Consider the following 26948-nt stretch of genomic DNA (forward strand, 5'->3'; position numbering starts at 1 on the left):
ACCATGATGGGATATGTTCATGAAATGTATATAACTTCACAAAGTAGGACTGTTTTACATCTGGAAGACTTAGTTTTCTCGGGAAGGAACCAAAGATGTCCTGCATACTTCGCAGAAACAGTGCCCAGTACTTTTTCATCTGAGATTATACAACACTGAACATTTCCTTAGGATTTCTACAGCATATTATTGCAAAATCAGTCTAGCAAACAAAGGTCACTAGGAATTTTCAACTAACATACAGCAAACAATATTTTGCACTATATTTTTCAAATGATTTTTTTTCCTGACAGAAAGCTATAAATAGTTGTATGTCTGATATAAGATGTGACACAACCAAAGTAATTATTTGTAAATGTACTTTTCTAGTTGGCTGAATAATTATAACCTAAATGTACTTCTCAATTTCTATCTGCCACTCACAGCTTTTAACAAAAACAAAGGGTCTCACTTTTGTAGCCAAAATTCATTTTTTCTACAAACTAGAAACAACAATTCTAACTTTAATCTGAAAAACACAATTTATTAGCTTATAGTGAAACAGTCAGTTGGCAATGGGTATATAGACTGTGTCCTCTAAACATCCCATCCTTATCAGAGAAGGGATAGAAATTTCCTTGAGAGAGTTTAACATCTTATCATGAAAGATTACACTCACAAGAGGAAAACAACTAATTAAAAATTTACTAACTAGAAGTTAATGAACAGAACCTAAGCATTATATTGTTACATCCAATTCCACCAACTACAATTGAGCACCACAGGATTCATGATGACCATCCCCCTTTGCTTATTTCTAACTTCTTTTTTCAACAGTGAAAAAACCCATCTCTCACTATTTAAAAGAAATTCACTTATTTGTTCAGCCACAGTAAACATAAAAAACTACTTTCAGAATTGCAAATCTGTCCCCTGTAAGAAACCACAGTTACATGCATAGGTATAGGTCTACTGGTCTTTTAGTTCTACACTATGCAATCATGGTATGGTAAGTCAGCTCCTTTCTCCTCCATTACATTCAGTGAGGCTGTCAAACATCTGTAAGGCAGTTAGATTCATTTCTCACAGTCTGCATTCCATCCTGAATTACTAATTTATCTGTTCGTTGATTAAAAAAAAAAATATATATATATGTATACACACACACACACACATTCACTCTTTGTGGATTTTGACAGAGTCTTAGGATTTTGAAAGATACATTATCATGTACTCAACACCACATTTCCATACAGAAAAGTTTTATCACTCCCAGAATTCATATGGGCATTTTAGAGCCAACTTATCGATAATCTACCAAAAAAAAAAGTGTGGCAGGATTTTCACTGGGGTTACATTGAATCTATAGATCATTTTGACCTCTCAACAATATGATATTCACTAATTATAAGATCAGTTGCATATAATAATTATCAGACCAGCCACTTGAGGTTGAGATAATATATACAATACTTGGGAGAACCTCCATATAAGCGTATCATTAAACTAGAAAGAAAGTAAAGGCTCTTTACTATGGAGAAGATTGATTAAAAATAAAAGAAGGCCTAAGAAAACAATATCAACTGTAAGAAAAAGTAATTATAGCAGTTACATACAAGGGAAAAGACACAAATAATAATATTATGTTAATATATTTAAAAATTTTAGATGATATTAATTTAATTAAATGAGTTATAAAATCTCAATGGAAGATAGAAAATAATAATCTTATTACAATTAAAGAACTGATTAAGTTCTTTAATCATTTCTTTTATAATTAATAGGCCTAGATGGTTTTATCAGTAAATTCTGCAAAATTTAGGAACTAAGCAATTTCACCAATATAGAAACTCTTAAATAAGTGGGACTTCTTAAGTAATCACTGAGGTTTGCATAAAATTTTAACAAAAAAAAACCCTAAAATGTACAGAAAATATTTATAAATTATCACTCATGTAAACTGAAGCAAAAATTAAAATATTAGTAAGCTAATTCTAGAATGGTATTAAAAAAGTTTAGCTATCATGGCAAAATTGAATTTGTGCCAGGACTGCAAGTGTAGTTTACAGTTAACAATCAATTTAACATCATATTAAAATACACAAATATATATCTATCTACATATCTAAATAGTTCTGTAGTATTCATCATAAAAATTCTATAAACCTAAGGAGAGAATGTAAATTCCAGAACACAATGAACATAATCTGAAAAATAATCCTACAGTAAATATCACAGTTAATGAAGAAATGTGGAATATACTATAAGATTAAATATGAAAAAGATCAGGTATAATGTAAGATTATCTATACTCAATAGAAGGCTAGAAAAAGTCACTTCATGTCTCAGTTTCAACCAATATCTTACACTTCAAAATAAGTACAAAAAATACAAAATATACCAAATTTACTAAGGAAATGTTGTAGAACAGGTTTCACACTCTTGAATATCTCACTCACTTTAAGAATATTAAAAAAAAAAAAATTAAAGCCAAAGAAAGCAATTCACTTATAGGGGAGGAGTTGCAAGCTGATCTTAATTTTTCCAAAGCTATTTTGCTGGCATAACACAATGGAGTTAGAGTTCAGAGAAACACAGTGATTCCCAAGTTTGATTCTCAGTCAAGATGCAATCCATACGTAAAGAAAATGAAAATGTTTACAAAAAGAACTCAGAGATCAGAGTCCCTGAAATGATAATTAGAAAAAACACAATAATTATGAAATCCAACCATCTAACAGCTGAGTCAAAAATAATTAATAATGGAGAACCCAGTTAAAATGACACACAGTCTAACACTGACAGAATGGATATGAGTGTTACAAGCACTAACTATGTAGGCATAAGTCTAACAAAATGGTGATACTAAGGCAGGAAGGTGAGAGGAAACAAGAGTAATAATTACCTCTCTTGTCAGAGCAATGACTATTAATGTTATGTAAAATCAAAACAGGTAGCAACCAAACAAAACCGAGAAACCTCAGAACTTATTCATAAATTTCTTCTTTTAAAGTGAAGATATATATTGGGAAATATTATTTCTTGTGGTGAACAAGTATTTTATATGGTACTTCTGTATTATTTAATCTTATTTCCTGTTTCTGTATTTGTACACATGAGAGTTTTTAACCTTCACTGTGCAATAGAACCACTTTGAGAGTTTTGCAAAGCTACATATGTGCAGGCAACAATCCAAAAATTCCATGTCAACTGGCCAGAGGTGGCGACATCAGGTTTTTTTAAAGTTTATTTTATTTTCAGTTCCCTAGGTGATTCCAATGGGTATCCAGATTTGAAAATCCACTACTGTGGATGAAAAAGAGAACAAGATATCTCTCTGAATAGCTGAAAAGAATTAGCAAGAACTACACAGATCTAAGTTACTGAAGAATTAATATTTTGAAGAAACAGCACTACCCAATGCTACTTAACTTGAGCCTTGGAGTCAAACCACTTAGATTCAAATCCCAACCACAACTTCTTCTAGGAAAACATGCTAATCTCTCTGCTTTGTTTTTTAATAATGGTAATAAGAGTGACCTGATCAAGGTGTTTGCTTTGAAGTTTAAATGAACAAATAAATGTAGGCCTTTAATTGGCATACCACAAATGTTGGCTATTATTATTAATCATGGTTTTGTCAAATATCCAATTAGAACTGTGGCTCACTACATTGAAGAGAAGATGATAGCTGAATTTTTCATTTTGTCCTATTTTAAACATGTTTTCCTTCCACAAGGCTGAAAATCCCGTACTAGCTATTTTATAGTCTTGAGTCCCCCTTCCTTCAAAGAGATGAATAATAATTGTGAAACTTTTTAGAGCATTTTGAAAAAAGCTAAACATTAGAAGAATTTATATCAGATACCTAATGTCTGGGACTGTCTGAAGTCCCCTATAATGTTACAGCCAAAATTATGAAATACAGAAAAAAGATGAAGAACTTCCCCTAAATGAATTATCTACATGATAACTCTGAGCATTACAGAAAAGGATGGATTGCTGTCTGCCTCATTCCTTAACTTCCTGTTACAGTGATATCACAAGCATTGATTCTTCTTGGACCATCAGATATGGTAACTGACAGTTTGTCCTGATCATGGGGCTAGGAACAGAAGATGACTGAATGGGAAATCACGGAAGTAGAATTACTGGTAAAAAATGGTAAATTGATGTATATCTATTTACAAACTTGTTCTGCATTTTAAAAATGCTAAATTATATGTGTATATATTATATACGTATATACACACAAATATATATATATATAAATAAATATATATATATATATATATATATATACTGCTTACAATTCTATTTCTTAAACTATTTTTTTAGTTCAGTGAGCAACCAAGAGCTCCAACCACAAAGACAATAGGGTTTTAATTAATCAACTTGTGAAGAAATTGGGAATGACAAAAAATTCTCACCTGCCACCTAAGAGACTAGATTTATTTTCAAGGCCCAGGCAGTTGACTTTTTTTACTAGAATATAACTTACATGTTAGAAGGGATTTGGGCTTTTTTGTTCTCTGTTGCATCTTTAATCCTCATAACAGTCCTGGGCATATCAACTTATGCTTATTAAATATGTGCTGAACAAATAATATATTAAGATGCTTCCATTCTTGTTACAGGTTTTAAAAATGATTATACCAAACTTGGATAAACTTCTTTCAAGTTATTTTATAATCTTTAATTTTATACTTAATACTTTTTAATACATTTGGAATTCATTTATGTTATATAGCATATAGTACAAAGTTAACTTTACCTTAATTACAAAACATCAGCCAACTGATCCAGCACTACTTACCAAAAGAATTAATATATTTATTACAGATTTTGGAATGTCACATCTATATTAAATTCTATTATATACTCTCATTGTTCTGAGTCCCCTATTATGTTATACAATTATGAATATTCCTGATTCTTTAAAAATATTTTAATATTAATATTAATCCCTGAATATTTATTTTTGTCACATGTTTTGTCAAATGTTTTCCTTAATTTTTTCCTCTGTATTATTCTTTCCAAATTTTATTATTACAATACCAATACTGCAAAGCTGGCAAGCAAATAAACACTCTAATTTTAGTAGAACATAGTTGTGGGGCTAGGGGTAAGAGGATCATATCACATATTTCAGTAAAATAAAAAGTTACAGAAAAAAGATTACAAATTGAAAATACTGACTTCACAACACCATTAATCACGAAGAAATGCAATTCACACCCCAAATAAAATACTACTTCACACACACCTAATGACTCTAGTCCAAAAGACAGTTACAAGTGTTGGTGAGGATGTGTACAAATTAGAGCCTTCACATACTGATAGTGGGAAAGTAAAATGGTACCAGAACTTCCGAAATTTCTCAAATGGCAAACTTTCAGTTATCATATCATCCAGAGATTCCACTCCTGTCATGAGTGAGTGAAGTTGCTCAGTCGTGTCTGACTCTTTGAGACCCCGTGGACTGTAGCCCACCAGGCTCCTCCATCCATGGCATTCTCCAGGCAAGAGTACTGGAGTGGGGTGCCATTTCCTTCTCCAGGGGATCTTCCTGACTCAGGGATTGAACCCAGGTCTTCCACATTGCAGGCAGATGCTTTAACCTCTGAGCCACCAGGGAAGCCCAATGCCATACTCAAGTAAAATAAAAATGTATGCCCATAAAAATCTTTCCATGAATGTTCCTGGCAGCATTATTAATAACAGCCCCCAAAATGGAAATAATCAAACTAGTCATCAAATGAAAACTGGATAAAGAAAATGTGGTATAGGCATACAATGGAATATTATCTGTAAATGTCTAAACCAGGAATAAGTAAAAAAAAAGAAAAATCAGCTTCAAAGATATTTGTCATATGATTCCATTTACAGGGAATATCCAGAATAGGTAAATCCATAGAGATAAGAGGTAGCCTGGTAGTTTCCTGGTGCTGGGGGAGTGAGAAGTGACTGCTAATAGGAACATTCCATATGCACTGGGGGATGATGAAGATATTCTATAATTAGATTGTGACAACAATTGTACATATCTATCAACATACTGAAAACTATTGAATCATACACTGTAAATGGATAAATTTTATGGTATTAGAATTATATCTCAATAAATTATTAAAAATACACTTAACATATGATTCAGAAACTCCAATTCTGATATTTACTTCAGAGAAATGGAAACATATGTCTATAAAATACTAGTATATGAATGTCCATAGAGGCTTTATTCATTAATAGCCAAAAATGGAAATAATTCATATGTCTGTCATTCAGCTAAGGAATAAAGAAGTTATTATACATATATATATATATTAGAGAACACTCACTGAAGTCAACAAATTCAAGACTAACAACTCTCCTCTCTCCAAAAAGAAAAAAAGTTCTATCTCTATGTTGTCATTTATCAATCCTTTTACATATTTAAGGGACTTGACACTAATTTCATGGTTCTTGACATTTAAGACCTTAGTCAATACTATACTGACTCAATACTGAGTCTAGTCAGTAGTCAGTTACAGGATTACAGTTTCTACTGCCACAATAAAGAGTTAAGCTGTAAATTATTAGCAGATACATTTTAATATTGATTATTTAAACTAAGTAAATGTTAGGGAGGGCTTCCCTGGTGGCTCAGATGGTAAAGAATCTGCCTGCAATGCAGGAGACCCAGGTTTAATCCCTGGGTCAGGAAGATCCTCTGGAGAAGGGAATGGTTACCCACTCCAATATTCTTGGGGCTTCCCTGGTGGATGCTTGTTAAGTACTGCTCTTAAAAATATATGCTCTTGCTATTTACAACTGTAAAATGGTTCTGAGATCAATTCCAACATGAATGTGTATGTATGTTGGGGAGGAGGGTTCCCACACCACCAAGCAATGCTCAGGAGTCCAGCTGGGTATTCTATAATTCAACTCAATTCCTTCACTATCTACTCAGAGATAGATAAAATGCTCAGACTCGCAGGGCTGCCCTTCACTTTAGATGCCAGTCACATGTCCAGGTTGCTACCTGTACTTCTATTCAACTAGCTAAAAATCAGAGGTTCCCATGACCCTTTCCCCCTTCGGATTCAATTTATTAGCTAGAGTAATCACAGATATCAGGGAAACATTTACTCATGTTTATCAGTTTATTACAAAAGGATATGATAAGGAATATGTATGAACATCCAGATGGAAGAGATGCACAGGGCAAGGTATGTGGGAAGAGGGGTAGAGTTTCCATGCCCTCTCCAAGTGGACCAGTTTCTCCATATCTCAGTGTATGTATTCATCAACCCAGAAACTCTCTGATCCCTGTCCTTTTTAATTTTATGGTGGCTTCATTACACAGGCATGCTTAATTTAATCCTGAGCCTCTGGTGATCAATTCAATCTCCAGGTCCTCTCCCCTCCCAGAAGACAGGGGGTGGGACTGAAGGTTCCAGCCCTCCAATCACAAGGTTGATTCCCCAAGCAACCAGCACCACCCTTAGGAGATCTAGCGGGCATTCCAGAAGTTACTTCACTAACATAACAAAAGATACCCTTCTGTGTCCCTCCACTTAGGAAATTTAGAAGCTCTGTGCTAGAAACCAGAAGGAAGACCAAACATAATTCTTACTATAATTCACAATATCACAAAACATTAGTAGCAGTTTTTGCTATAATTTATAATTTCTTACAACTCCTAATGCTTCATTTCAAATGAAGTCATGTTTCAAGCATAATTCTTAATCTATTTCATTTGGTGATTTTGATGAAAAACAGTCCCTGAAATATAAGACCTTGGCCAGTATCAGCTGGGCTTTGACACTGGTAGGAGTAGAGCTGACACTCACAGCTGGGTCACGTTATCCTCTTACTGGACACAAACAATCTAACAGAACACCACCGACATACAAGGTCACTCTGCTTCTGTGATGAAGGGAGACAAAACAAGAGCATTTCATAATCCTGCCTAAGCCCAGAACAAAAACAAGCTCATGGTGTAAACCATGAAACATCAATATCCCCCTCTCCTGGTTAATGTGAGCGAACACTGCTTCTTTACCAATTAAAGAATTACCCTCACTGTAGTCTTCTTCCATTGGATGAGATTTACATTAACTCATTTATAAGATTTTCACTGTCCCTGAAAACATACAGTCAAAACAAATTCTTGTTTCCTTTGTTGGGGAGGTAGAAATTTCTGTCTATTCTTATAGATTATTCTGGCTCAGTTAAGAATTAATTTGACATGATAGATTAAGAGCAGAAAATCAAACAAAAGTTAAATTACATATATACATGGGAAAGACCCCCCAAAAAACTCACCAAAATGGCTGAAGCCCTCATCTTAAATAGCATCCTCAGCTAAAGACAAAAGAGGATGGCGAGAGAGTCAGTTATGGGAGGTGACGTGGAAAACCACAGTAAACAAGGGTAAGGTTTTAACGCAGAGCTATGGTTTTCCAAGTAGTCATGAATGGATATGAGAGTTGGACCATAAAGAAGGCTGAGCACCAAAGAATTGATGCTTTTGAACTGTGGTGTTGGAGAAGACTCTTGAGACTCCCTTGGACTGCAAGGAGATCCAACCAGTCCATCCTAAAGGAAATCAATCCTGAATATTCATTGGAAGGACTGATGCTGAAGCTGAAGCTCTAATACTTTGACCACCTGATGTGAGGAGCCGACTCACTGGAAAAGATTCTGATGCTGGGAAAAACTGAAGGCAGGAAGACAAGGGGGCGACAGAGGATGAGATGGTTGGATGGCATCATCAATTCCATGGAGGTGAGGTTGAGCAAATTCAGGGAAACAGTGAAGGACAGGGAAACGTGGCATGCTGCAGTCCATGGGGCTGCAAAGAGTCGGACACGACTAAGTGACTGAACAACAAGTCTTTTCCACAATAAGTTTCCAGAGATTTGGTCACCTTCCTCCTCCTGGTACAGAAATGGAGACAATCTTACAAATGCAGAGTTCCCTTACAAAGGTAAATGTTTCTCACAAATGGATAACTCTTTTAAAATAATATTCCAAAGAGACACATTTTGGCTTTCCAGGTGGTGCAGTAGTAAAGAATATACCTGCAAATGCAGGAGATACAGGCCATGCAGGTTCAATCCCTGGGTCAGGAAGATCCCCTTAGGAACAAAATGGCAACCCACTCCAGTATTCTTGCCTGGAAAATTCCATGGACAGAGGAGCATGACGGCCAACAGTCCATGGAGTAGCAGAGGCAGACACGACTGAGCAACTGAGCACATATGCATCCCTTGAACCTTTCCCAGTTTACCTAGCTAATGCACAAATCCTGCAATGTCTTTCATAATATCCTTTACTGTGAGACAGCTCGTGATTCTCCATAATGTGTGATCTCCCTGCTTGCAATGAGCATTAACAGGAATTTGTTCAACTAGTGGTCTCTGACTGAAAGGCAACCACCCTGAGTAGGTATGAATATGAAAAAGAGAGGAAGAATGGGGTCTAGGTATTGGGCAATTTTTATAACCTCCATTTCCCTAGACACATGGTTATTGTCTTAGTTTGTACTGATTTATTGAATCACACTGTTAATCCATTGGAAATGGTTTAACTATTTGTTCTCACATTTGTTTAACTGCTTGACATTTCTCTGAATTTAGTGCTGAGCTTTACACTAAAATCATGACTTATATATACTGACTGTCACATTCCCAAAATAAAACATTCAAGATTAAACATTAAAATGTCATATGATACCATTTCTATTGTCTGTGTGCATTTTAGCAACATTGATGAAAAATCAGTTAGTTCAGTCGCTCAATCATGTCTGACTCTGTGACCCCATGAACTGCAGCATACCAGGCCTCCCTGTCCATCACCAACTCCCAAAGTCCACCCAAACCCATGTCCATGGAGTCGGTGATGTCATCCAACCATCTCATTCTCTGTCGTCCCCTTCTCCTCCTGCCCTTAATCTTTCCCAGCATCAGCGTCTTTTCAAATGAGTCGGTTCTTCGCATCAGGTGGCCAAAGTACTGGAGTTTCAGCTTCAATATCAGTCCTTCCAATGAACACCCAGGACTGATCTCCTTTAGGATGGATTGGTTGGATCTCCTTTGCAGTCCAAGGGACTCTCAAGAGTCTTCTTCAACACCACAGTTCAAAAGCATCAATTCTTTGGCGCTCAGATTTCCTCACAGTCCAACTCTCACATCCATACATGACCACTGGAAAAACCATAGCCTTGACTAGACGGACCTTTGTTGGCAAAGTAATGTCTCTGCTTTTCAATATGCTATCTAGGTTGGTCATAACTTTCCTTCCAAGCAGTAAGCGTCTTTTAATTTCATGGCTGCAATCACCATCTGCAGTGATTTTGGAGCCCAGAAAAATAAAGTCAGCCACTGTTTCTACTGTTTCCCCATCTATTTGCCATAAAGTGATGGGACTGGATGGCATGATCTTCATTTTCTGAATGTTGAGCTTTAAGCCAACTTTTTCACTCTCCTCTTTCACTTTCATCAAGAGGCTCTTTAGTTCTTCTTCACTTTGTGCCATAAGGGTGGTGTCAGCTGCATATCTGAGGTTATTGATATTTCTCATGGCAATTTTGATTCCAGCACGTGCTTCCTCCAGCCCAGCGTTTCTCATGATGAACTCTGCATATAACTTAAATAAGCAGGGTGACAATATACAGCCTTGACGTACTCCTTTTCCTATTTGGAACCAGTCTGTTGCTCCATGTCCAGTTCTAACTGTTGCTTCCTGACCTGCATACAGGTTTCTCAAGAGGCAGGTCAGGTGGTCTGGTATTCCCATCTCTTTCAGAATTTTCCATAGTTTATTGTGATTCACACAGTCAAAGGCTTTGGCATAGTCAATAAACTAGAAATAGATGTATTTCTGGAAGTCTCTTGCTTTTTCAATGATTCAGCGGATGTTGGCAATTTGATCTCTGGTTCCTCTGCCTTTTCTAAAACCAGCTTGAACATCTGGAATTTCATGGTTCATGTATTGCTGAAGCCTGGATTGGAGAATTTTGAGCATTACTTTATTAGCATGTGAGATGAGTGCAATTGTGCAGTAGTTTGAGCATTCTTTGGCATTGCCTTTCTTTGGTATTGGAATGAAATCTGACCTTTTACAGTCCTGTGGCCACTGCTTAATTTTCTAAATGGCTGACATATTGAGTACAGCAATTTCACAGCATTGTCTTCAGGATTTGAAATAGCTCAACTGGAATTCCATCACCTCCATTAGCTTTGTTCGTAGTGATGCTTTCTAAGACCCACTTGACTTCACATTCCAGGATGTCTGGCTCTAGGTGAGTGATCACACAATCGTGATGATAAATATTTAATGCTAAATATTAAAGGGCTAATTTGAAATGTCTGGGAAAAATGTAAACTTCTTCATAAAGAATAACTGTTTTCTGGTTTAATGAAGTTGAACATTCGGCACATTTGAAACAATCAATACGTACAAATTTAAGACCTCAAGACCACATTAGTTTTAAGAATAGGGAGCATTATGATAAGACCCATACAATCTCTCAAATATGTACTGAATATTGTTTACTTTGGGCTTCCCAGGTGGTGCTAGTGGTAAAGAACCCACCTGCCAATGCAGGAGACATAAGAGATGTGGGTTTAACCCCAGGTCGGGAAGATCTCCTGGAGTAGGAAATGGCAACTCACTCCAGTTTTCTTGTCTGGAAAATCCCATGGGCAGAGGAGCCTTGCGGGCTATAGTCCAAAGGGTCGCACAGAGTTGGACACAACTGAAGCAACTTAGCATACACGCATGCATTGTTTACTTAAACTAGCACAAAATAAAGAAATTAGGGGCACCTTTAGATGGTACATAAAATACAATTATTGCCAAACATACTTATAACTCTGTTCCACTAAAGTAAATAGAATAAAAAATTGTATTTTTCATTCACAAGAACTACAATTGTTACTTCATCAAAAAATGTTGAAATAAGCATGGCTTAAGTAATAAGACATCATTCTGTAGAACAAAGCTCCTTTGAACAGACAATTCAAAATGCTCCAATTTGTGGATTTTGTTGAAAGTGTAGCAAAATGAAAGTACTTAGTCCTGTTAGAAATTACACTTTATGCTACAAAATGGTCCATTGCTGCTCTCAAAATCACCAGGTGATTATAGGATGATAAAATTCCCATTAGCAATCAAATGTAGCAGTTCAAGCAAAGGGTCCAAAGGGATGACATAGGGGATACTTGATCATAGGCCTGATCTACTGAAGAAGATACTAGCATTAAGGTGTAAAATACGGTTCATCCGTGAAAGAACCTCAACTAAAGTGTTAATGATAAAAGGGCTTAAGTACATATAATACAAAGCATTACTGGGAACAGAAGGCAGAAGGATGAGTGTATAAAAGCAAATTCACTATCTCCTGGCAAGCACTAAAAAGGTCACTGATATACATGAGACAGGTGTCCACTTATCACTTGAAAAACGCTTTTTGACTTTTACAACACTTAGAACAAATCCTCATGTGTTAGGGATTTTCAAACACAGAATGGGCATGTCTTTTTTATTTCTTTTTTAAAATAGTGACTCCCAGAAACCATCTGTAATTAGAGAATGAACGTTTTGAAACTCCAACGGACTGCCTGGTAGCATGTGCTCTTGGACAAGTCAATAGCAAGTCCAGGGTTAAGATATCTCAGTGTGCTCTCAGTGCTGAATTCAGGTGCCCTGGCCAAAAGCATGTGGCTATGGTACACTTCAATCCATGGACTTGCTGCTGCCAGACCAGATGCCTATTTTATCATAGGAGTCACCAGCTCAGCCATCTTGCATGACTCTCCAAGACTAGAGGAATGAAATCCTAAAGCACTACTCTGATATTCATAGCTTATCAGGTGGCTGGGGTTCTAGGTCATCTGATTCCAACTTTACTACTCACTACTCTCCAACATGCCTTCCTGTAGCAAGAGGAAGATTCCCTATTCGTCTTATCCCTCTCCATTCCATCATAGCAAAGAAATTCTAATGAGAGAGTGCAGCAAAGGAAATCATCAACAAAATGAAAAGACTGAATGGGAGACCTACTGGATGGGAGAAAATAATTGCAAATCATATATCTGATAAGGGGCTTATATCAAAAATATATATATTAAAAAAAATCCATACAAATCTTTGGCAAACAAACAAACAAACAAACAATTCCATTGAAAAATGGGCAGAAGACCTAAATAGATATTTTTCCAAAGAAGGCATACAGATGACCAACAGGTACATGTGCTCAACATCACTAAAGTGAAAGTGAAAGTGAAGTCGTTCAGTCATGTCCGACTCTGTGCGACCCCACAGACGGCAGCCCACCAGGCTCCTCCGTCCATGGGATTTTCCAGGCAAGAGTACTGGAGTGGGGTGCCATTGCCTTCTCCAGAACAGATATGCTAGACTATCTCATTCTCAATCCAGAGAAGCAAAACTAGATTCTTAGCTATTATTTATAAAAATTTCAAATTGCTTATAAGACCTAAGAACAAAATTAAAAAAAACAAATACAAGAAAACATGTCAGTAACTTTGAATTTCAGGAGAATTTCTAAAGAAAGGGAGAGGTCACCCATTAGTCATGAATGTATAGTAATATAAACATTTTGTAAGGCAGAATTTTCTGTGAATAGTGATAAAGCAAATAATACTGTGGGATGTATATATATATGTATATATACACAAAATATATTTGTAGTTTAGTCTTCGTTATAAAGAATGCTACAAGTTGATAAGAAAAATTCAAACAAAATAATAGAAAAATGGGCAAAGTACATGAATAAGTATATCACAGAAGAGGAAATCCAACTGGCTAACAAGCAAATGACAAGATGAAACTATTTTTTATCCTTCAAAGTAGAAAAACAAAGTAGTAAAACCATCATGAGAACACCCAGTCCTGGCAACATCACTAACCATCAGTGAAATGCAAATCAAAATTACAATGAGATATGGCCTCACACCTGTTAGAAGGGCTACTATCAAAAAGACAGGAAATAATAAGTGTTGGTGAGGATGTAGAGAAAAGGGAATCATGGTGCACTGTTAGTAGGAATGTACACTGACACAACCACTATGTAAAACAATATACAGGGTCCTCAAAAAAGCTAAAAATAGAACCATCATACAGTCCAGCAAGTTCTCTTCTGGGTATTTATCTTAAAAAAATGAAAATACTCCTTTGAAAAGATATATGCACTCTGCTGTTCACTGCAGCATTATGTATCATATCTAAAACATGGAAAAACCTAGATGTCCATTAATGGATAAATGAATAAAGAAATTGTGGCATACACACACACACACATACACATAAAATGGAATGTTATTCAGCCATTAAAAAAAAAGAAAGCTTTCCATTTGTCACAACACAGATGGGCCTTGAGGATATTATGATAAATTAAATAAGTCAGACAGAGTAAGACAAATACCATATGATCTCCCTTATATGTAGAATCTAAAACAACAAAAACGATAACAAAAAACAAACTCATGGACACAGAAAACAGACATGATTACAAGAGAGGGATACGGAAGTAAAATAAATGGCTGGTTTTTGTTTTGTTTAAATAAACTGATTTTTTTTTTTTTTTAATACTAATGACAGAAATGTAGCAGACCTGTCCTGAGGTGAAGATACTGAAAGAAAGACCACAGCAGATATCTAATAAGCATACAACCTGTCATGTCAGTTCCAATGCTAAACTCTCAAGAGTTTCTGAGAAATCCATAATCAACTAAAATACTCTTTATTTGTTGTCTCATCAGGTTGACCAAGGACACACTGTCCTTAAGTTTGACTCTACAAGCTGCCAACTGATCAGTTTACCCAAAAAGTGTGTAAGCAAGGCCCACTATCTATTCTCTGCAAGGTTTCTCCTTTTCAGTTTAAATATTTCACTCCACATTCTTCCTGAATGCATGATTTCTGAGAAGCTGGATATAATTCTTATCTTTGTCTGTCTACAGGTTAGGTGTTTTTCCTTTGGCTTTTTTTCAAGATGTTTTCTTTAATTTTTCTACAATTTGAATATAATATGCCTAGGTATAAATGTTTTGGGACATTTACCCTGAGCTTCCCGGATCTGTGGTGTGATGTCTGACATTAATATGGGGAAGTTTTCAGTCATTATTTTGGGGCCTCCGTGGTGACTCAGAAAGTAAAGAATCTACCTATAATGCAGGAGACCTGGATTTGTTCCCTGGGTTGGAAAGATTCCCTGGAGAAGGGAATGGCAACCCACTCTAGTATTCTTGCCTGGAGAATTCCATGGACAGAGGATCCCTGCAAGCTACAGGCCACAGGGTCACAAAGAGTCAGAGATGGACATGACTGAGACACTTTCACTTTTTTTTCTTTCAGTCATTATTTCAGTTCATTTCAGTCGCTCAGTCATGTCCGACTCTTCGACCCCACAGACTGCAGCACGCCAGGCTTCCCTGTCCATCACCAACTCCTGGAGCCTTCTCAAACTCATATCCAGCACGTTGGTGATGCCATCCAATCATCTCATCCTCTGTAGTCCCCTTCCCCTCCTGCCTTCAATCTTTCCCAGCATCAGGGTCTTTTCCAATGAGTCATTATTTACTTCCAAGGAATTTTTGTTTATAGAAGGGATTTATTTTTCAAATATAATTGGTAAATAAATACCGTTCTATGAACAATTTAAAAGCACCGATTGCTTGTTGTGTTACTATGGCCTAACTGCTTCATCCCTTAGAGTGCATCAGAATCACACGGCAGGTTTTTTAAAATACAGATTGCTAGGCCCCACCCTCAGAGTTTCTTAATCATAAGGTGTGAGGTGCAGCCTTATCCATCTACCCTCCACAATACCACTGCACCAAGTTGCAACCATGGTCAGAATTTATCAATGGAGTGGGGATGAGTGGAGCATCAATGTTGAAAATTTTAAATCTGGGATACCGAGTATGACTCTTTTCTCAGTCCAAATTAACCTAAGTGGAGTCCTTCACAGAGCTCCTTCTCATGGACCTCCACAGTTATTAACCAGGCCAAGCTGTACTCAGATGGCAACCCACTCCAGCCTTCTTGCCTCGAAAATCCCGTGGATGGAGGAGCCTAGTAGGCTACGGTTTACAGGGTCACAAAGAATCGGACATGACTGAGCGACTTCACTTCTTCACTTCACACAATTAACACAGAAAGTGTTCCCTTCTAACTCAACCATTCAATCTGATCTCCACATTGGTTCTAGAAGGTACACACTAGTAGCTTAATATATACTCAGTTGTCTGGAATAGGATAGAGAAATATATAAAACCTGAGTGTGTCCCTTTATGCTCTCATTCTTTCATTCATTTATTTAATTTCTCAAGCAGTATTTGATATCTTTTGTTTTCCATGCAATTTTCGGAGAAAGCAGCAGTGAACAACAAAACAGAAGAGGCTGTTTCTGTTAAGAGGCTAACATTCACCAGGAGGAGGCAGGGTATAAATATTACTGGGGATCAACACCATTGAGAAGAATGAAGCAAGAAAGAGAAGGACTGAAGGAAGTACTAATTTAGAGAGGGTACTGGGAAAGCTTCTCAGATAATATGATATTTGAGCAGGATCTTGAGTGAAGTGGGCAAAGGAATCGTGAAGATATGCAAGAAAATAAAGCTCCAAGCAGAGGGAACAGGAAGTACAAGGGCTTTGCAAAGGGATGAGACTCAGTGTTTTAAAAAGCAGAAACTAGGCCAGTGCCCATAATGCTTTATTCTAAAAAATGCAGCAAACTCCCTGAAAACAACTTGTGTATACCATTCTGTTGGTAAAAATAGAACCATAATAATTTTATAACAAAAGAACATATTCATTTCTAATACATGTACATATTTTATAACACTATGGTTAAAGTGTTACTCCTCAGTATTCAAACTATTTACACCTTGTTTTTTTTTACATTTTTGAACAGGTCAAATACATGTTTATAAGATGTGAATCTTATTAAATTGCAGTTTCAAGGGAAATTGCTTGATATTATCAGCATGTCAATTGGAAGGTAATAAAATATTAATGTTTACTGTTCTCTAATACTAATGTATCAATATATCTTTTTCTATCTTGACGTCATTATGTTTACAAAGTAATGCCTTTAAGTTCAGAGCAACTGTAATTCAAAGTCTCATTTTAAATCACATTTTTAATCTTTTCTAGCTAAAGTTTAGATTAAACTCTGAGGATTCTGTATAAAAACATAAAACAAAACCCATTCTGAATATGAATGGTTTGTATGTACTTGGAAGAAGGGAGCTGAATGAAAGTCAAAGAAACAACCAAAGTGCACATGTTGTTTTCTCAAGACAAGCAATGCTTATGATGAAGAAAAGAATGCACAGCTATACTAGCCAATTGGAAATATTTCAAAGAATGTAAGGCTCTCAGGGTAGAAATGTATAAAGTCTTATTACTCAAGAGTAGAACCAGGGAGTGTCCACCTGAACACTGAAATAGGTCTATCTATGATCACGTACTTGCCTTGGTCTTGGTATATGGACCTAATATGACCTATGCTATGCTATGCTAAGTCACTTCAGTCGTGTCCAACTCTGTGTGACCCCATAGACGTCAGCCCACCAGGCTCCTCATCCCTGGGATTCTCCAGGCAAGAACACTGGAGTGGGTTGCCACTTCCTTTTCCAATGCATGAAAGTGAAAAGTGAAAGTGAAGTCGCTCAGTCGTGTCTGACTCTTCGTGACCCCATGGACTGCAGCCTACCAGGCTCCTCCGTCCATGGGATTTTCCAGGCAAGAGTACTGGAGTGGGGTGCCATTGCCCTCTCCGTAATATGACCTACCTCCTCAAAATTCATACTTAGTGATTTCCAACATGACCATCACAATGAAATAGATGTAAGACACTGTCTAGTCAAGTTTCACTTGATCTCAACTAATAACGTACAAAGTTTCAGTAGTGTCAACTAAATTTAATACTTTATAGAGTTGAAAATATCATCAGCGTTATTAAGGCAATCTTTCATTTCTAGAGCATTTCTACATAATTTTTATCATTTATTCTTCAAAATAAATTAAAGATGCATCTTTTATTATTTCCATTTTAAATGTGTTGGGCCCCAGGGCAGGCTGTTCCAAAATGTGCCTCGAGCATACTGATTATTCTGAATTCAAATTACTTAAGAAACAGCCAATGAAAGAGGGACACTTTGATCCCCCCACCGCTTGTCTCCCTGCAAGCAGAAGGTAAATCCTTCATGTGTAAGATGCTCTCCCTGCCTCTACCCACACTGTGTTCAGATTCCTCACTAATTAAGGACCCAAAGCCTAAGTTTCTTTGTCCTGTAAATTCCTCACAAATTTATTGCTTCTTTGTCTAAAAAGTATAAAAGGTTTGTGCTTTGACCACTTTTTAAGTCCCATTTCTATGAGACCTTCGCACATGATTAAATTTTGTTATTCTCCTGTTAAATCTGTCTTGTGTTAATTTTATTATTAGTCCAGCCACAGGAATTCAAGACAAGTAGAGAGGAACTTTCCCCTCCCTGACACATGTAAGGAAACCGGTCTTGAAAATGTTATAGGACATCCTACTTGTAGAACAGAATACATGCTGCACTCGGGCCTAGAATCCATGGATTCTGTGTTCAGTTCTATGGCTCCTTCCATATTCTCAGACTACAATCTGTGATCATTAAAGCAAAAAAAAAAAAACTCACCTTTTTGACAGTTTTTCCAAATAACATGTCGGGCATTCTCATAATTTGTGTTCATCCAGCTAAGCAGAATCCTTTCAGAATCAGAATATATGTTGCTGGATGCAAAATAAGCATTGACTTTTGGTGAATTTTGCATATATACAGGGGGCAGATTATTGATGCTATATGGTACAATTCGGGATAGTACCAGAACCTGAAATTTGGATAAAAGAGAGAGAGATAATTTTTACTACTGGAATGGCAAAATAAAAATTAGTATTTAGAGAGTAAATACTACCAAGCAGAGAGTAAACAGACACCACCAAGCAATTCTCTGCCATCAACTAGATGTCCTACAGTTCAACTCAAGTCTGACACCATCTATGCAAAGGGTACATCAGAGCCCACAGGTTAAGAGAGCTGTCTCATAAGACTGTCCTCCATTTCAGATGTCCATCACAAGCCCAGGTCACCTGTGCTTCTGACTAATGAGCTATCTGCTGGAGGTTCCAACAACCCCTTCTTTGGGTTCAATTAATTTGTGATTACAGCTCAAAGAACTCAGAACTAGTTTATTACAAAGGATATTAAGCGACAGGAATTAACAGTCAGATTAGGAGATACATAAATAAATCCTTGGAAACAAACTCTTAATGCCTAGTAATTTGTACCACATTAAAAACCATCTCAAATCCTATAGATATATGTACAGCATATCCAGGACATGGAACGCATAACTTGATGTGTCATTTGAGCCAGTCGTTTAAAATGGAAATGGATATACAGAAAAACATCAGTGCTATGAAAATATTATTTTTAATCTCACTCTTATTGGAATAATGCATGAGAGTGACCTTCCCTGCAAAACTAGTACATCTCAACATTGGAAAGAAGGCTGTTGAATTCACAGAGGTCACAATAAAAATATTTAATTCAGTAGTGCTATTTTGACAGTGTTCATAACTTTTTTTCTATTTCCTTTTACACTGTATTCATGACAGAGGCATATTTTTAATCCCACATTTCCCTATGAATAAGAGTTCATTTGCAACACTTTTTCTTCTTGTGACCAATGACTCATTCTCGAGGAATCTTACAAATTAATCTTTAAATAACAAAGGATCACTCTACATAAAGCATGGACTTTCTCTGGCAAAGAGAAGAAAATGTCATCATATACTTCTTGCACATACAGTCGACCCTCCATATCCACTGGTTCCCCATTGTGAGTTCCACATCCTTAAATTCAACCAACCACAGATAGAAAATATTCAAAATTATTAATACAAAAAGCAAAAAATTCAATTTGTCCCATGCTGACAACTATTTATATAACATTTAAACTGTATTCACAACAATTTACAGAGCATTTATATTGCATTAAGTATGATAAGTAATCTAGAAATAATTTTAAGTATATGGGAGATTTGAAGTATATAGGAGAATGTGCCTGGGTTTTATGCAAATACTATGCCACTGTATAAAAAAGACTTGAGCATGCTCACATTTTGTTTTGTGGGGGATCCTAAAATCAATCACCCTTCAATATCCAGGGGTGACTATATACTTATTACAGATGTGGAGAGTTATTCATATATTCCCTATACATGGCTATATCCAAATAAACTGCAATATCTGTTACCGCATGTGAGAATAATTGTGTTTCCACATTGCATTCCAGTGACATTATGGACCACTCCTGCAAATCTATTTAATAAAAGAATTTCACCAATTTTGCTTTCATGCCAGTAATATTTTATTGAAGCTCATTTAAAATACTCTTCAGCAATATGATCCCTTGTACCATTTTTGTTTGTTTTCTACAGAGGTATATAATTCTGAATAATGTTTCGGTATAATTGGTATCTTGCCTCCTTTACTAACAAATATTCCTATTTTATTATAGGGAGATTTTAAATTGGTTTGGGGAAAATGTGTTTAATTAACCAGAAAAATCATTGCTCTTAGTTTAAAAATATCAATATATTTGACATAACTGTGTACTATTAAAAAAAAAAAAAAACCTTTCTGACAGATAATACACTGGGAACAAATGAATAAACAGTATGCTATGCTATGCTAAGTCACCTCAGTCGTGTCCGACTCTGTGCAACCCCATAGACTGCAGCCCACCAGGCTCCCCCATCCCTGGGATTCTCCAGGCAAGAACACTGGAGTGGGTTGCCATTTCCTTCTCCAGTGCATGAAAGTGAAAGTAAAGTCGCTCAGTCGTGTCCGACTCTTAGCGGCCCCATGGACTGCAGCCTACCAGGCTCCTCCATCCATGGGATTTTCCAGGCAAGAGTACTGGAGTGGGGTGCCATTGCCTTCTCCTGAATAAACAGTATAATTAAACTTATTATTCAGTTATTCATCTGATCACCTTTTTATTTTCCAGTTTCTTTTGTAGAAATATGACATTCAATTCTTATAGCACATACAGATTCATCCTTTATAGTACATAAAAGCCCTCTTAGTGTAATATAGGTTTATATTTAGAAGAGCATTCTGAGTTTAAGTGTTTCTCTTATTGTTTTCACCTCTCGTATGCTTCAGTGACCCATTTTTTAGCTATCAACACATTTTTGTGAATTGGGAATATAATGCAAGGAAATAGCAACAACTAAACATGCAAATTTAACAAGCAAAAATAACCAAATGACATAAAATCAAATTGGTTAAGACAAGCTATATCCTGTTATCTAAACTATTAGCAAAGAAGAAATGACAAAGGCATTCTTGAAGTGCACGTATGACCTATAGGAAAGAGACAATTAAAAACTAAAGGGATTTGTGTGAAAACCACAGTCTTCTATTTCTAACTTGTGAAACATCTCAACAACACTGCTTGCTTTTTTTAAAGTGAAACTGTCAATCCACTACTGATTTAATAGAGTGCTGAGAGCTACATGCTTCAGACACAATCTATGGAGAAACACTGCTCTGCAGATGATCTACAGGGCAATCATCCACGCCTATGAGTCTATCACTGAATCAGTGAAGAATCTCAACTACATGCTGCCATTCAGATCAGTTTCCAGACAAAAGGATCAACCCATCTGGTAATTATACATAGCACCATGATACAGCAGGACCAAAATTAATTTATCATGCTCTCTTGCTTGTCCCTCTGTCTGCCCTGAACAAAATCCTGTTAACATCCCTTGTCTTGTCTTTCAGTGACTGGGAACAAATTCCACTCAGTCACCCAAGCCAGAAGCTCACTGTGGTCTTTGACTCCTCTGTCTCCTTCACTTCCATAAGTTATTGTCATTCACCAATTCCTGATTTCTATGCCTGATATTTATGAAAGCTGCTCTTTTCTCATCTTTCCTACTACCACCAGTATTCTCAGTACCATCACTAGTCACAATAGTCAAAACATGGAAACATATATGTCCATCAACAGATGAATAGATAAAGAAGACATGGAATATTATATGGAACACAGTGGAATATTACTCAGCCATGAAAAAGAACAAAATAATGCTATTTGCAGCAACATGGATGGACCTAGAGAGTATAATGCTAAATGAAGTCAGGCAGAGAAAGATGAATATTAGATAATATTGTTTGTATGTGGAATCTAAGAAACAAATAATATAAATAAACATATTCAGAACAGAAATAGAGCCACAGACATAGAAAACACGCTTATGGTTACCAAGGGGGAAAGGGGAGGGAGAGGAAGGATAAATTAGGATAGAATTAACATATACACACAACTATACATAAGGTAGATAACCAACAAGGACCTACCGTATAGCACAGGAAACTATATTCAATATTTTATACTAACCTATAAGGGAAAAGAATCTGAAAAAGAAATTATATGTGTGTGTGTGTGTATGTATGCATGTATGTGTGTGTGTATGTATGTATGTCTGTGTGTGTGTATATATGTGTGTGTATATATATATAGATCTCACTTTGCTGTACACCTGAAACTAACACAACATTGTCAATCAACTGTACTTCAATAATTAAAAAAAAAATTCCCAGTTTCCATAGTGTACCAGAGTGATTTCTATAGAATGCAAAACTGATTATATCAATCTAGTGTTTAAAATCCTTCAAGATTTCTGTACTGACCTTGTGCTAAAATCCATGAAGTTCAGATGCCTTAGTTTGACTTATGAAGTCAACCACGATCTATTTTCTGACCGTGCTCATAGTCTACTCCTCTTAGTCCCAGCCATACTGTGTTTATTCCTCAGAATATACAATGCTCTATCAAACCCCAGGCATTTCCACTTTGAATTTCCGTTAACTTGAAAAATGTTATTGCCCCATCCTCCAATAAAACTCATCTATTACCTCTGTCACACAAATTGTATAATCTTTCTCTCTAACCTATGCCTCACCTTGCCTGCCAAATCCTCCTCATTGTTCAGGGCTCAGTTTAAATTCATCTTTTTCCTAGAAACCTTCTCCAAGGCACAGGCAAGTTAGGTTCCTTTTTATGTGTACTCATCCTTAGTTCTTTGGGTTTACCTTGTCATAACATTTGTCATAGTTTCTTGTAATTGTATTTATTTAATTGCTCACACACTCCAGGACACAAAATCCTTGAAAAGACAGGCTATATCAAGTTTACTTTTATACCCCCAGGGTCTAGTATAGTACCTGGATCATAATAGCTGTTGAATAAATTCATTCAACAAATATTTGCTGAGCCTCTACTATGTAGCAGGCACACTATTAAGTTTTGAGTTCACAAGTGATATGTGGTATCTAAATTCATAGACTTTTAGTTGGGGAAGATGGGTTAAATGAACTAGACATATACATGAATGCATGCGGGAGTGAATAAATGAATGGGTGAGTGAAAGAAGCCTACAACCAAGAGTAGGACTAGTTTGTCCATAAACTATATGCAGCTTTTCTGTTTTGGACTTGCTCCTTTTTATCAGTAGACAAAATTATATATGATACAGCGTGGAGTTAAGAAAGTAAAGAAGATAGCTTTTTTTTTTCCCCCCTCCAAATCTATCTTTGGGTGAGAGTCACTAATACCCCCATCATTCTTGTGGGAATTACTAAAAAAAAAATACAGGATTTCTCCTCTTGACATCCAGCAAGATAGACAGGGCAGGTTGCTGGGGGAAGAAAAGGTAGAGATGGGGGAATAACTGGGAATCAAAGAGCACAACGAACTCTGTAGAGGGTAGGCCTAGGGGGCTGGCTGCCGTGGAGGAGTTCAGAGTGCCAGAGGGCAACAAGAGGGGCCTGGGCTCTTGGGCCTGGGCTATTGCTCCCCAGTAGAGAACAATAAGGAAGACAGCAGAAAACTACATCAGATAATCTTGGAAGAAAGTATGTATGCATGTTAACCTTTCCTTGTTTCTAAACTGGGGATTACTGGTCATGTATGGATGTGAAAGTTGGACTGTGACCAACTGCACCCTTGAAGTTAGGTGCAGCAATATGACCAAATTTTGCCCAGTGGAACATGAAATGGAAATGATGCCCTTTGCAGATGATATCCTTAAAAGGTGTTTACTTGTCTTCTACTCTTTTATCTGCTCTTCCCTGTTCTGAGAAATGGATCCAGAAATAAAAGTCCAGTACTGAGGATGGAAGAGTCATCTACTATTTCTAAACCACTTCTCCACAATTTCATGAGAAAGAAAAATAATTATTCTATCTTATTTGGGCCACTGTGATTTTTACAGCAGGATTACCTGTACCTTAACTAACACACTATTCCTATAAATCAACCAAAAAAATCCCAAAACAGTTACCTTGTATATCTGAAGGAATACATCAGTCCATGATCGTTTACTCCAGACTTCAAAATCTGTCATATCTATAACAACAGAATGCTTTCCCTTAGGTATGTGGGAAAACTTGGCTGAGATAGTAGTGGAAGACTATAAGAAATAATATATTAAAATATTAATTACAATGCAAGGGAAATGTAAATCCAAAGTTTTAATTACTTAGCATATATATATATATATTTCTTTTTATAAAACATTTACATGTCCTTTATACCCATTCATCCAGATTTCCAACTCTCCATGTGCCAGTAACAGAAACTATCAACATAGACAGCTTTCTGGAACTCACAGCCTCTATTTGAGGTCATAGAGTTACTCATTTATTGTACCTGATAGGTCACTCTGTGGCAACAGTGGCAGTTCAGTGAATCCAGTCACTCAATATTGTCTGATTGTTTGCAATCCCATGGACTGCAGCATGCCAGGCTTCCCTGTCCATCACCAACTCCTGAAGCTTGCTCAAACTCATGTCCATCAAGTCGGTGATGCCATATAGATGCAAAATTATTCTGAATTCTGAACCCCCCAAAGAGCCATACCCTTAGGATGAAGCCACTGGAACTCAGCAGAGTGCTGAAGAACAGGCCTCTGGATCTTGTGCTAACATAATGTGGTGACTATAGTAACAGTGTTACAACTAACAGAGAGTTTCCTCAAAGCCTACAGACTTCTCAAGACAATTACTCTTCTCAATAGGTCTCCATAAAATGAATTGCATAATATGAAAAAAAAATGACTATCTTGCTTAATTTCTCCCTATTCTCCACTAAAACTTAAGAAGGGAAGTGGCAATTTTCAGGTAATTGGAAAAAAAACCAATATTTTCTTTGAAAGTTATATATTCTAAACATGTATTTTAAGAAAAAATTTACATAAGTACAGACCATTCTTCATTTCTAAGTCCCTTAAAAGAAGCAATCACCTGTATATTTAAGAAAGCCATGTAATCTATTTTGCATGGGAACTCCACAGAGATTTTTAGACAAATAAAAAATGGCTGTCTGGGGAGGCCTTACAAATAGCTATGAAAAGAAGAGAAGCAAAAAGCAAAGGAGAAAAGGAAAGACATAAGCATCTGAATGCAGAGTTCCAAAGAATAGCAAGGAGAGATAAGAAAGCCTGCCTCAGCAATCAATGCAAAGAAATAGAGGAAAACAACAGAATAGGAAAGACTAGAGATCTCTTCAAGAAAATTAGAGATACCAAGGGAATATTTCATGCAAAGATGGGCTGGATAAAGGACAGAAATGGAAGGGACCTAACAGAGGCAAAAGATATTAAGAAGAGATGGCAAGAATACACAGAAGAACTGTACAAAAAAGATCTTCCCTACACAGATAATCACGATGATGTGATCACTGACCTAGAGCCAGACATCCTGGAATGTGAAGTCAAGTGGGCCTTAGAAAGCATCACTACGAACAAAGCTAGTGGAGGTGATGGAATTCCAGTTGAGCTATTTCAAATCCTGAAAGATGATGCTGTGAAAGTGCTGCACTCAATATGCCAGCACATTTGGAAAACTCAGCAGTGGCCACAGGACTGGAAAAGGTCAGTTTTCATTCCAATCCCAAAGAAAGGCAATGCCAAAGAATGCTCAAACTAACACACCATTGCACTCATCTCACATGCTAGTAAAGTAATGCTCAAAATTCTCCAAGCCAGGCTTCAGCAATATGTGAACCGTGAACTTCCAGATGTTCAAGCTGGTTTTGGAAAAGGCAGAGGAACCAGAGATCAAATTGCCAACATCCACTGGATCATGGAAAAACCAAGAGAGTTCCAGAAAAACATCTATTTCTGCTTTATTGACTATGCCAAAGCCTTTGACTGTGTGGATCACCTTTGACTGTGTGGATCAAAATAAACTGTGGAAAATTCTGAAAGAGATGGGAATACCAGACCACCTGACCTGCCTCTTGAGAAACCTGTATGCAGGTCAGGAAGCAACAGTTAGAACTGGACATGGAACAACAGACTGGTTCCAAATAGGAAAAGGAGTACGTCAAGGCTGTATATTGTCACCCTGCTTATTGAACTTATATGCACAGTACATCATGAGAAACACTGGGCTGGAAGAAGCACAAGCTGGAATCAGGATTGCCGGGAGAAATATCAATAACCTCAGATATGCAGATGACACCACCCTTATGGCAGAAAGTGAAGAGGAACTCAAAAGCCTCTTGATGAAAGTGAAAGAGGAGAGTGAAAAAGTTGGCTTAAAGCTCAACATTCAAAAAACGAAGATCATGGCATCCGGTCCCATCACTTCATGGGAAATAGATGGGGAGACAGTGGAAACAGAGTCAGAGTTTATTTTTGGGGGCTCCAAAATCACTGCAGATGGTGATTGCAGCCATGAAATTAAAAGACGCTCACTCCTTGGAAGGAAAGTTATGACCAACCTAGATACCATATTCAAAAGCAGAGACATTACTTTGCCAACAAAGGTTCGTCTAGTCAAGGCTATGGTTTTTCCTGTGGTCATGTATGGATGTGAGAGTTGGACTGTGAAGAAGGC

The 26948-nt window shown here is 36.7% G+C and overlaps 1 protein-coding gene across 4 annotated transcripts in view; it reads right to left on the minus strand.

Moving 5' to 3' along the window:
* CFAP47 (cilia and flagella associated protein 47) overlaps nt 1–26948 on the minus strand; it is a 502646-nt gene that overhangs the window by 282037 nt on the left and 193661 nt on the right. For all 4 annotated transcript variants that reach the window (XM_024988430.2, XM_015461736.3, XM_059883840.1 and 1 more), the window contains 2 exons: nt 24389–24517; nt 18666–18858 (listed from right to left, as the gene is read on the minus strand). In XM_024988430.2, coding sequence (XP_024844198.1) covers nt 18666–18858; nt 24389–24517 — 322 coding nt within the window. The remainder of the gene's footprint in view (nt 1–18665; nt 18859–24388; nt 24518–26948) is intronic.

This window comes from Bos taurus, chromosome X, assembly GCF_002263795.3.
Source record: "Bos taurus isolate L1 Dominette 01449 registration number 42190680 breed Hereford chromosome X, ARS-UCD2.0, whole genome shotgun sequence".
In the NCBI taxonomy this organism is placed as follows: Eukaryota; Metazoa; Chordata; class Mammalia; order Artiodactyla; family Bovidae; genus Bos; species Bos taurus.